Source organism: Mastacembelus armatus, chromosome 24 (genome assembly GCF_900324485.2).
Source record: "Mastacembelus armatus chromosome 24, fMasArm1.2, whole genome shotgun sequence".
Lineage (NCBI taxonomy): Eukaryota > Metazoa > Chordata > Actinopteri > Synbranchiformes > Mastacembelidae > Mastacembelus > Mastacembelus armatus.
The window spans coordinates 2,865,864-2,879,620 of NC_046656.1; the positions used below are offsets into that span (position 1 = coordinate 2,865,864).

Genomic DNA, 13,757 nt, shown 5'->3' on the forward strand with positions numbered 1-13,757 from the left:
TCCCATCGTTCTCAACCTATGGGAGAAGAACACGCCAGCTTCCTAAAGATTGCACATTTCATTCTGTAATATTATCACTGGTTCGAGGGAAGAATAGTCAGTCAAACTTCGTGCCCTGACAAAGACTGTTATTGGTTAGGGAAAGTTTGACCTGGAGCTCTGTAACTGCTTTATTTAGTGTGTTTTAATAAACGGCTAATTTGAGACCACATTTATCTCCTCTGTTTTATCAATCAAACGAACACGCAGAACTGAGGGAGGACATTCCAGTTCCAACAGGAGCAAAACTACTACTGCTCTCAGTTTCTTCTAAAATTCTGATTTGTTTTCCACTGGAACATTACTGCATATCCCCATATCAGCACCACAGTATCCCATTAACATGTAGCAACCATCAGCCCACTCATGTGAAATGCTGTGGGACTGCTGAAGAGGAAAGCATAATGTAAAAACTGCCTCATGGGACAGTGAGTCAATCAATGCAGTGGAAAGTGGAAACATCTTTACTCAAAATAATAACCCGTAAAAGCAAGTAGTTATGGACTTCAAGTTGGCCTAGATTGTTTTTAAAAAACTTTGTTTTACCAGCTTATTAGTGTTGTTTTTTCTTTATAATTTAGGGTGCTCCACATAATTTTATTTACCCCACTTTAAATTGGTTATCCACAGCATTAACTGCCACCCTGCAAGTGTGAATAATGCTTGATAACTGTCAGATATTTGCAACAGTAAATTTCAAGGAAGAAGGCTAGACAAAACAAAATACAGGGAGAATAAGAAGAACGAAAAAAGATGGTTCTACTTAGAATAGAACCAGTCCAGAAACAGACTAAACATGTAGCCTTAAAACTCTGAGAGGGCAGACAAACTGCTAAGTTCTAAGTTCAAAATTCAAGAATAGATCCACAATAACAATATTAATACAGGGACTTGTTGTATAAATTGTCAAAGAGTACAGAAAAATGGATGTCGATGGTAAAATTAAACATAAGAGAAGTTATGTGAAAGAACCCAGTCAAAGGGAGTAGCCTACATGTAGTATAGGCCCTATGGGCATCAGGAAAGATGGTATGAGAACCTCAGAGAGGAAGATGGAATGAGAGAAGGCCTTTTGAGCCCCAGGTGGAAAAAGAAGAAGAGCCCTCCTAGAGGAGATCCTCCTGAATAACCAAACCAGAAGGAGGACAGCCTAAAAGGAGACCTGAGAGAGTACCTTGAACGGATTAAGAGTAAGAAAGAAGAGCCAGAGTTGGTGATTGATTACACTAACTGCAAGTCTCCAATCCCAGGGGGGACACCACCAAAGGAACAAGAAAAGGTACAGGTTAAAGAGGAGCAGCACTGTGGAACAAGTAGTAAGCGGAGTTGGAGGGTAGATAGGCAGTTGATTCTCAGTTATCATAGTAACTGTCATGAGTCCCCGTTTGGGACTTCCTGCCGGGGAACGTTTATTTTGTAAAGACTTCCTCTTCCCCTTGCTCTGGTCCCCGGCAGCTTTATGTTAGGTATTTGTGTTTATTAGTTTCACCTGGGTTTAATCACCTGTTGTGTTTCTCCCTATATATACCACCTTCCTTTCCTTTGTTCCCTGCCGAAGCATTTGTTGTAATCAGTCCTGAAAGTTTTTGAGCAGTCTCTTTGTTACCGTCCCATCCGGTTCCCTAGCGTTTTGTATTTTATTTTGCCCTGGAGATCCCAGGAGGGAATAAAGCTTTGTTTTCGTTCTGCATTTGGGTCCTACCGCCTTTCCTTCGCTCCTGCACCTTCACACTCTGACACCACTCATGACAGTAACTGTATTATGATTTCTATTCTTTTCTCTTTCCTCTATCCACTCACCCCAACCGCTTGAGGCAGTGGCCGCCCAAACTGAGCCCGGTTCTGCTGGAGGTGTTTTCTTCCGTTAAAGGGAGTTTTTCCTCTCCACTGTTGCCAAGTGCTGCTTATAAGGGATTTGTTGGGTTTTTTGTTTTTTTGTAAAGTGCCTTGAGATGATTGAACTGTAATTTGGCGCTATACAAATAAAACTGAATTGAATAGGGAAAGAAATCAATGTATGAATGTATTAATGGAATTAAAATAAGTTGCATGAGCAGGTCAATGAATAGGGAAGCAAAAACTACCAGGAAGGCCGAGCGAACAGATGATTGAGAGAAAAGAGAAGTATCTGAATTAAAAGCTGTCAGTTTGCATCAAGATTTTTGCTACTATCAAGCATCCTTGCAAGTGGGTGATGCTGCTGTTGGCCAGTCCCAGCCTTCCTGCCTGAAGGAGAGACCCTAACAGGGAAGAGAAGCTGAGGATGGAAATAAGTTCCATCCAGGGACTTTCAACATCCAGTTTTCACACTTTTGATTTTTATACTCTTCAACCAGCCCTATTCTTCAAAGACCAAGGAAGTTGTGAGTAGTCAAGATAGGGAAATAATAGAGATTATTGATTTATTAATGTACTGTTGATTTTTATTGATTTTTAATACATTTACTGATTTAAACACATTAATTGTTTGCTGTTAGCTTTTGCATCTGCTAAATAAAGTTGCAAGTCAACAATTAAATCTAAATGTAATCTATTAAATCTAAATAAATATCTAAGTAGAAAGAAATAGACAAAGGGTAGAGAAGAGCTCCATATACTTGTTGTATAGTTACTATTTAGACATTGTGAATGATGTTTCTAACTATTCCTGGGTATTGTTTACGTAGTATACACAGACATTTACATTTCTATTTTTTTGTACATTTATTTATGTTTGTATATTTATATATTTAACATTTATACACTGTATATTTATATTTGTATTTTATTTTCTATAGCCTATTTTAAATTATAATTTCTGTTTTCCTTTATTGATATTCCTTGAGATGAGAGCAACTGTAAAAGCAAACAGTTTCCCTGTTGGATCAGTAAGGTTGCTTGAATCTTGACTCTTACAGCTAGGCCATTGCACTGACACCACTACTGTGTGTTTAAATTGAAAGAAATTAATTCCACATTAGCCAGCTTTATTATTCACTTATAGAGTAGCTGAAGTAAATTAGGTTTTACAGAACCATTATTTTGCCATAAAAGCCACACACACAGATCAACACAAAATCAACAGTCACAGCGGATAGTAAAAATCAGTAAAATATGCTGGCCTTACTGAATCTTGGCTCGAAACCTTTTTTTTTTTTTTTTTATCACCACTAACTCACTTCCTGTTTCGACAGGTGACGTCACATTTATGCATTTTAACAAACAGTTTCAAAGCCGAAACAGGATAAAACTTCAAAACTGCTTTTCATTATTCTTGTGACTACTAGATTTAAATATCATCTGTTTCGTTTACGTCCTGGAGCAGCGGAGCGAATCGACGACGTACGATTCCAGCTGTCCTGCTCTTATTTGACGACTAAAGGAAGCTAGCCCGTCTGCTAAGTTAACTGGGAGCTAGTTAGCTTGCGAGTTAGCAACAAAAACAAAAACAGCACTTCATCGTATAGATAACGTTCACAGAGTGCTCCACGGCTGTCATTATGGAGAACAAATATAACCTTAAGAGTCCAGGTAAGCCCACTTTTAAATGTGTTTTTTGTTGTTGTTTTGCAGTTGTCGGTGAGTTTGCTAACACTAACGTTACTGTCACATCAGAAACCTGACGTTATAGGCTAATTGTTGACATTGTTCTTGATTAGTATTCAATAATTACAAACAATATCAGTTAAAATAAAATGGCTAACATCACACCGACACTTTTTTTTGGTATTGATGTTTCCTTCCTTCTTCCGGTTCTAAACTCAATATGGAAATACTTTGTTTTTGCACTGTTGCTCTATTCATTTACGTTCTATAAGAGCAGCGCTCCAATATTCGTTTTTTTCCATGGTAACACCGCTCCAATATTCGTTCAGTTTCCGTAGGAACAGCGCTCCAATATTCGTTTAGTTTCCATAGGAACAGCGCTCCAATATTCGTTTAGTTTCCATAGGAACAGCGCTACGTGTAGCTAGCCGAGTTGTGTAATGCTTCACTTTCTTAGGACACGTCTGCCTGTGTGGCTTCAGCTAATAAACAATGTTTCCTTGTTTTTAGTTGGAAAACTAGTATACGTTGGGATTTTGTAGCTAGATTGGCTCAGAAGATAGTGTGTGAATTATTTGGCACGTTTATAAGAGGCAACACAACAAACCCTTTCCATCATTTCAAAATGTAACCTAACCAGCCGAGTATACAGAGAGATGGGAGTGTCCTAACAAAACTCTTGTGATAACACTAACCCAAACCCAGTGGAGGTGCGCGATACCGCAAAATTTGGTATCGATCCAATATCAAGTAAATACAGGACTAATATGGCCGATATCAATACCAATACTTTTTTACAAAAAACAAAAACAAACAAAAAAAACAAAACAGCTTATGTACTTTCATGTAGGGGAGATCAGTGTGTGTCATGATTTATTCAGTGAATGGATCTTCAATATCATCATTATTATTTGAATAGGTTTACATGGCCACTGAATGATAATAATTTTTGTATTATGTGCATGTTAAACTCCAGGACAGATTATAATTGAAGTCTTTAGGCAAATAAAAAGGTTTTGTTTTTTTAAAATCCTGTGAAAATCATCTATTTTCTATAAAATTACTGTGAAAAGGAATTTCCTCGTTAAAATGAGAAAGTTTTTCATCTTAAATTGACATAGGGCAGGATTGTTTTTCTTCTGATGGCTGCAATATGCTGCTGAAGAACATCCGATATGACAAAAATAGAGCCAGACCGATATATCGTTTTGCCGAATTTATCGGCCGATATGAGCCTATCGCAGATATATCGGTATTGGCGAATATGCCACAGATATGCCGCCAATATTAACATTTTTTAAAATGCGTTTATGTATATATATTGTGTTTGAGTATACTGTATTCTATATACAGTACCAGTCTAAAGTTTGGACACACGAATTGAAATGCCATTGCCTGTGCAAGTATATCCAAACTTTTGACTGGTACTGTACTATAATATACACATAAATAATATCAGACAATATATCAATATCAGATTTTGAAAAACTCCATAATATCGCTATCGGCCCCAAAAAATCCATATCGGTTGGGCTCTAGACAAAAATATTATTTTCACCACTATGTGCAAGCTACCTGGTTATTCTTTGCCTCTCTGAATGCGGCTCTCTGCCAGTGTGCTCTGTGCCTCGGGTCTATGTCTGTCTACAGTTTATTTACTGAGGTAATGCCACACAACACTCCACAGCTCATCCTCTCTGCCGTCATGACTGTGAGGAAGGCTGTGCTTCCTTGCTTATAATAATGTGCTGGATCTCTTAGGTAGAATCCACAGCAGGTGATCAGTCAGAATCACACAGATGTATTATACAGCTGTCCGGTAGAGTAGAAAGTAGAAAATAGAGAATATAAACAATAACTCAAATAAGGTTACACTTGAAACAAAATACTGAATTAAGATGATATGAAATCCTTAAACTAAACTGAATGTATCATAAGCAGCAGTATATACGGTTAGAGTGGCACATTTTAAGAGAGAAAACACACGCAAGAGAGAAGTGCTGCAACAGCGAAAACATGCAAGAGAGAAAACACATGCAAGAGAGAAATGCTGCAGCAGTGAAAACACATGCAAGAGAGAAATGCTGCAACAGTGAAAACACACGCAAGAGAGAAATGCAACAGAGAAAACATGTAAGAGAGAAAACACATGCAAGAGAGAAATACTGCAACAGCGAAAACACATGCAAGAGAGAAAACATGCAAGAGAGAACATTGGTATCGATACTGTCAATATTTGGATCAATCTGCCCATCCCTAGCAGTCAGCCCTGTTGGTCTTTTCAGGCATTACACCATATAATAAGACACAGAAAGTGCAACATATTTTAGGGCCAAAGACATAATGAAAATCCACTTTTAAAAAGCCATTAAGCAGCTTTACACACTTTTACACATTAAAGGCAAAGGCAAATTTATTTGTATAGCACCTTTCATACACTACGCAATTCAAAGTGCTTTACAAGGCATATAATTACATTAAAAGCATTGAAAAGAGCATTTAAAAATAAACACATTTAACATAAAATAAATTTAAATCAAGTAAAGTAAATTAAAATAAGACATAAAAGCACATTAAGAAAACAAGGATTAACAATTATTCGAAGGCAGCAGTAAACAACAGTGTTTTCAGTCCTGATTTGAATGAGCAGACCTCAGGTGTTCAGGAAGTTTGTTCCACAAGTGAGGAGCATAGTAACTGAATGCTGCTTCACTTTGTTTGGTTCTGGTTCAGGGAACACACAGTAGACCTGTCCCAGATGACCTGAGGGGTCTGGAAACCTCATAGGGAACTAATATATCTTGGATATATTTTGGTCCACAACCATTTAGTGCTTTATAAACTATATAAACTAGCAATAAGATTTTAAAATCTATCCTTTGACTAACGGGAAGCCAGTGTAGTGATCTAAGAACTGGTGTGATATGGTCCAGTTTCTTGGTGTTTGTAAGGACTCTGGCAGCAGCATTCTGGATTAGCTGCAGCTGCCTGATTGACTTTTTGCTAAGACCTGTGAACAAGCCATTACAATAATCTAACCTACTGAAAATAAATGTGTGAACAAGTTTTTCTGCGTCTTGTTTAGACAGAAAACCTTTTATTCTAGCAATGTTTTTCAGATGGTAATAGGAAGATTTAGTGATGGATTTTATGTGGTTGTTAAAATTCAGGTCTGAGTCAATGATTACACCAGGGTTTCTGGCTTGATTTGTAGCTTTCAATGACATGGAGTCAAGGTGAGCAATGACCTTTAACCTTTCATTTTTGGGGCCAAAAACAATCACTTCTGTCTTGTCTGTATTGAGCTGGAGAAAATTCTGGCACATCCATTCTTTGACTTGATTAATACACTCACATAATGAAATTAGAGGACTATAATCATGAGATGATACTGATATACAGTGGGTACGGAAAGTATTCAGACCCCTTTAAATTTTTCACTCTTTGTGTCATTGCAGCCATTTTCCAAAATCAAAAAAGTTCATTTTATTTCTCATTAACCCTCTGGGGTCGATGCACGCGCCGGCGCGTTTTGACGCATCTTTTTCTGATAAGGCCGAAACAAACTTAAATTACTCCGTCAATTCTGATCGTACAGATAAAAGAAGTATATCATTCAAATCTGTAAAGGGTCTAGTTTTAGTGGTATACCATCATAATAACAACAAAACGTTGTGCTTTTTTTAAATAAAGAAAGCCGACAGGGTGCGCTCTCGGCCTTTTCTGTCTCTGCCATTTCTCTTCACAGACGCGTAAATAAAACAACCAGAATCTCAGCGAATACTTGGCTCATAAAAATAAGAATTATATGGCTAGAAAGCTTGAAATATTTTCTTTTGAGTGAAACAATTCAAGTCAAAAACAAATCATCACTTTTTATTTAATCCGTATGAACGTAAGGAGAAGTCCGTTTTTTCCTGTCTCACCTCATTACAGGTAATGCGGTCCCGCCTTGTACACTGTCCACTGTTCACATGTAAATAATCTCAGGTGAACCAGGTAAATATGTGCACGCCCTCGAGAAATGACACAAAATATCAAACTTCATCATAGAATTTACTCACTTTTTCGACGCGTTTGGATGATGGCGCGTTACGCACGTGAAGCGGCGCTCCTTACATTCCACACAGAGACAAATAGTTTAGCTTGTCCTCAGAGTAAAAACACTGATTTTAACTCAAATGAGGATCGTTTGGCTCCTCATTGTGTTGTATTGTGCTGCACTAATCCGTCCCATCTACATTGACTGAAAGGCTCATTATGCGCGTCTTTGTCTGGTCGTTCAGTGCGTCTTTTGTGTTCTCAGGTAAATCACATGACTATTCATCCTCAGACACACCCTCTTGCATATGGCCTTTCTGGACAAAAAGTGTCTTAGAAAATTTAAATCAGTGTATTGTTTTCTGTGAATGTGTGAACAAGATGACATTCACAGCACTCTGAAGTAAACACTTTAGCCTACAACATGCTGGTCTCCAAAGTCTTGTGAACCAATGTTCTGTTTGTGTTTTATGGTCTTATTTCAGTGAGTAAAAAATTGTAGTTTTGCACTAGCCATGCATAAACACTTTTTTCTCAAAAACACAATAATGTATAAACTTGAAGCTCACACATTATTGTAGCCAATTTTGTGCTTATTACAGTGTTATTAGACTTTAGACATTAATATGTTTAAAAAACACTGAAAAAAGCACAAATGTCAGGACATGTCAAAATTTGTCCAGGCCCCAAAAACCCCCTCAGACCCCAGAGGGTTAATGTACACTCAGCACCCCATCTTGACAGAAAAAAACAGAAATGTAGAAATTTTTGCAAATTTATTAAAAAAGAAAAACTGAAATATCACTTGGTCATAAGTATTCAGACCCTTTGCAGTGACACTCATATTTAACTCACATGCTGTCCATTTCTTCTGATCCTCCTTGAGATGGTTCTGCTCCTTCATTGGAGTCCAGCTGTGTTTAATTAAACTGATTGGACTTGATTAGGAAAGGCACACACCTGTCTATATAAGACCTTACAGCTCACAGTGCATGTCAGAGCAAATGAGAATCACGAGGTCGAAGGAACTGCCCAAGGAGCTTAGAGACAGAATTGTGGCAAGGCACAGATCTGGCCAAGGTTACAAAAGAATTTCTGCAGCACTCAAGGTTCCTAAGAGCACAGTGGCCTCCATAATCCTCAAATGGAAAAAGTTTGGGACGACTAGAACTCTTCCTAGACCTGGCCGTCCAGCCAAACTGAGCAATCGTGGGTGAAGAGCCTTCCTTGGTGAGAGAGGTAAAGAAGAACCCAAAGATCACTGTGGCTGAGCTCCAGAGATGCAGTAGGGAGATGGTAGAAAGTTCCACAAAGTCAACTATCACTGCAGCCCTCCACCAGTCGGGGCTTTATGGCAGAGTGGCCGATGGAAGCCTCTTCTCAGTGCAAGACACATGAAAGCCTGCATAGAGTTTGCCAAAAAACACATGAAGGACTCCCAGACTATGAGAAATAAGATTCTCTGGTCTGATGAGACCAAGATTGAACTTTTTGGAGTTAATTGTAAGCGGTATGTGTGGAGAAAACCAGGCACTGCTCATCACCTGCCCAATACAATCCCTACAGTGAAACATGGTGGTGGGAGCATCATGTTGTGGGGGTGTTTTTCAGCTGCAGGGACAGGACGACTGGTTGCAACTGAAGGAAAGATGAATGCGGCCAAGTACAGAGATATCCTGGAAGAAAACCTCTTCCAGAGTGCTCAGGACCTCAGACTGGGCCGAAGGTTCACCTTTCAACAGGACAATGACCCTAAGCACACAGCTAAAATAACAAAGGAGTGGCTTCGGAACAACTCTGTGACCGTTCTTGCCTGGCCCAGCCAGAGCCCTGACCTAAACCCAATTGAGCATCTCTGGAGAGACCTGAAAATGGCTGTCCACCAACGTTCACCATCCAACCTGACAGAACTGGAGAGGATCTGCAAGGAAGAATGGCAGAGGATCCCCAAATCCAGGTGTGAAAAACTTGTTGCATCATTCCCAAGAAGACTCATGGCTGTACTAGCTCAAAAGGGTGCTTCTACTCAATACTGAGCACAGGGTCTGAATACTTATGACCATGTGATATTTCAGTTTTTCTTTTATAATAAATTTGCAAAAATTTCTACATTTCTGTTCTTTTCTGTCAAGATGGGGTGCTGAGTGTACATTAATGAGAAATAAAATGAACTTTTTTGATTTTGGCAAATGGCTGAAATGACACAAAGAGTGAAAAATTTAAAGGGGTCTGAGTACTTTCCGTACCCACTGTATAAAGTTGGGTGTCATCTGCATAGGTATGGTAGTCAATGTTGTAGTATTCCATAATCTGAGCAAAGGGCAGCATGTAGATATTGAATAAGAGAGGACCAAGAATAGACCCCTGACGAACCCCACATTTAATTTTTGTTCGCTCAGACTCATAGTTACCAAGTGAGACAAAATAGTCTCTATCTTGTAAGTAAGATTTTAGCCAATTTAACACTGCGCCAGTAACTCTCACCCACGCTTCTAGTCTATCAAGCAGCACATCATGATCAACTGTGTCAAATGCAGCACTGAGATCCAGTAGTACTAAAACAGAGGTTTTGGATTCATCATTATTTAAATGTAAATCATTTAAAATTGTAATAAGTGCAGTCTCGGTGTTGTGGTGTGCGCGAAATCATGTAGATTAGATTTTGTATGTTACTATACGGTCTAGTGGACTGCTACACATTTATGAGCTGGTTAGCAGACACAAAATCTAGAAAAAACACAGGGGAACTATAAAGAAACCACTGAATTCATGCCATGGGTCACTAAGTACTCATAAGTGTATCTTGCAAGCTTAATGTTTGCTCTACTGGTGTGCAACTCTTGCTCCAAGTACATTAACTCTTACAGGTGCTCAGTAGTCACATCTATATATGATTTGCTTATCGGCCATGGTTCCAAGTGAGCTGAGCTGATAGTATGATGTGACGTCAACAGACTGCGAGCCACAGATTGGACAGGGAATGACATCACCTGGCATTTTTAAAAAACTGACAACAGTGACCTTTTGTTTTTCCATTTTTATCGTTTTCCGTTTTTATCATTTACTTTGCTATGATGTCCCCACTCACGTTGAGGTGGTACTCAATTGGAATGGAAAATGACCAAAGTCGAGTAGAGTCGAGTAGTGCTAAAACTGTATAATGGAAAAGCGGCATTAGAGTCACTGAGTTGGAACTGGTGTCTCCACTTTTCTGTTTTAATAATCCGAGGTTCAGTATTGCTGTATCATGAAATTAACCTTACTTTAGTTACTGTGCTAGAATAACTGTGCAGGGTGTTACAAGATAATTTAATTAAACCTCACAGAGGTGAAGAACCTGATGGAAATGGGGCATTTGTTTTTGTTCCATGCATTCGTTTGAGGAATGTTACAGTGTTTCACACAGGTCTGTTCTGGTCTGCAGCTATCACTTAAATTTGCTTCAACAGAAATAGTTCAAAGCAAGAAGTACCAGACAGTTTTGACAGGCTGGAGTAGGAAAATATTTTTTTAATGAATATAGACTCACGCTTGGTCCCGGAAAGAAAAACCTGGGTTTGCCAGCTGTTTTCATCATGACTCCTGGCTGGCCGTTTTATTTTTCTGTGCATGTTCCTCAATGTCACATTCACAGAGCTGTGCAGTATGTGTTTTTATTTTAATCTCTGCATCCAGTGCAGTTAGTGTGTAAAATTAGAATCGTCCTCTCTGACTGTATTTTATTGTTCTTCACTGTTTTCGCTAAATTCAGCAGCTGACTCAAAAAGAGTGGGGTTAGCTCTTTTATATGTATTCCTTGCAACAGCAGCTGGAAAGCAATAAAAAATCGGTCAAACTTTAGAGAAATCCCGTCCCTCTCACATCTGTGCTCTGTGCTTTTCACATCTTAAGAGTTGGCTTGTTATGCAATAGTAGGCTATCTCCTCTCTCCCCTCTGGACCAACTATGAATATCCCTGATGAAAACACTCAAAAAGTGTCTTACATAAGATGATTTGCGTACAAGGATTATCATTCTGTTGGCTTGGGCCAATGACCGGATTGCTGCAAACCCAACAGAGACTAGGGGCACTTGTGTGGGAAAGGGCTTCTCTTTGCCATCACTGCTTACTGTTACCGGAAGGAGGAGCCAAAAATGGGCATGGAATATGACACTTAGCACAAACTGGAGGGCCTGACACAGTTCATGCAGGCACTGGCAGGGAGAATGGTGTTAGGTGGATGCTGTGTTAAGATCTGGAATGCTTCTCCCTCCACTTTCCTCTGTCTACTTAGCATCTGTATGTGTTAGAATACATTCATACAAACTATGTATGCAATGTGTGATTATATGTCCACTTACATGGTGAGGTGTGTAGCAAGGAGGTGAATGGCTGGGTAGTGGATCGGGGAGGAGGACCACTCATTTTTGCAAGTTGTTAGTTAGCTAGCTGGCGCATTAATATATGTGAAAGCGCATACCCACTTATGTAGGCTTAATGCTATGAACGGATGACAAATGTAAATAAAAAATTAGTAATAATTCTTTCCACAATGATGCCTCTTGTATGTCGTCTTATTTTCTTCTGGGAGATGCCTGTGTCATTACTAATCAAGAAAAAACTTTCTGGTTGAATAAAAGTAACTTTAAGTCTGAATTTGCCAGGGATATGAATAATTTCGGGCTTGACTGTGTAATATTACACAAATGTTGATAAGGACATGTTATCAAAAACTAGTCACCACCCACAGCACTGGTTTGAGTCCCATAGCGAAGTAGTTGTTAAACAACTAACATGTAGCCTGTTGTCTCACAGACAGATCTAGGTAGGGTTGGACTATATAGAAGAAAAACTTAGCATAATAACTTTTTTCGTATTAATCGATATTGATAAATATCACAATAAAAATCAAAGCACTATTTCGGTCAAAGTTTCCTCTTTTATTTCTAAGTGACATGTAAAGGTATAAGGTTAATTTTGATTTAATTATTATTTATTTTCTTCCAAAATTGAACATGGAAGGCATAGTATATAAAAGTACATTAAAATAAGTAAAATACTTATATATAATAAAGTCTGTATTCTGAACAGTCAAAAGCCTTAAGTGTTACAGGAGAATGCACTAAATTTGATCAAGTCCAAATAAATAAAACAAAATCGTAATTCATAAATCTTGAATGTACAACTAAATTATTAAAGCTTTCACGTTTTACAGGAGAACAGAAACTAAAGTCTTTGGTCACCTCCAAGTAAATGAACTTGGTCTGTTGTAGTGCAGCAAATGTCACTCTAGTTTTATGGGACCACCAACATTAGCTTGGGTCTGGCACTGTAGTCTTACATTTTGTGCTCTAGAGGATGGCACTGCTTTAGGTGATTTAAAAAAAGGTTAGTGGTACCTGTTTTTAGTGGAACATTTGTATATTCTTGTCAAATACACTGTATTTTCTGGACTCTAAATCACACTTTTTTAACTTCTCTGGCTTCTAGTGCAACTTATATAGTGAAGCAACTTATATGTGTATATTTACAGTCTTTATTGAGTAGTCATTAGCGTTAGATGGCACTGTTGGCACTTGATTTGTGCCGAAAAAGCACCCCTGCCGTGAAAAGCACCCCCGTCGCCAGAACACGCATTTCAAGATAGTCACCTTATACCGAAACCAAACGAACAATAGCCATCTCTGTCATTAGCGTTATCATTCCACATCACATTTTCTTCTCATTAAAGTTTATATATAACTAGAAAGTGTACTGGAATATTGTTTAGCAGCAGAGTGAGGACTAGGCGAGCTGGAATTCTTCCAAATACAGTGGGTAGAGACTGCAGTGCTGTCCTCAGCGTGTCAAAGTCTGTCTTGATTACTTCAGCCTACAAAAGAAGCATAATATAAGACATTAGTATTTTCTATTTTTGTAAAATGTAAAATAATATGTATTGACTTTAGATCGAATGTTACAGAATAGAGTTTTGTGAACTCACACACTTAAATACAACAAGTGCTCTACCAGTAAATGCATCCCCTCATTTCTCTTACTAGTAAAGTGTCACATCCATGAAACTCACCCCACTTAACCACATCGGTCCTATAAGTATACTCTGAAAATTATTTGATGCTGAGACATACAGGGGACAATTCTAACTATCCCCCACTAAGACAGTGTTGTATGA

At 38.5% G+C, this 13,757-nt stretch overlaps 1 protein-coding gene across 2 annotated transcripts in view; it reads left to right on the forward strand.

The window, feature by feature from the left end:
- The first annotated feature begins 3,205 nt into the window (after window positions 1-3,205).
- Window positions 3,206-13,757, forward strand: part of ube2j1 (ubiquitin-conjugating enzyme E2, J1) — a 38,394-nt gene continuing 27,842 nt past the window's right edge. For both annotated transcript variants that reach the window (XM_026319032.1, XM_026319033.1), the window contains exon 1: window positions 3,206-3,549. In XM_026319032.1, coding sequence (XP_026174817.1) covers window positions 3,519-3,549 — 31 coding nt within the window. In that variant the 5' untranslated portion in view covers window positions 3,206-3,518. The remainder of the gene's footprint in view (window positions 3,550-13,757) is intronic.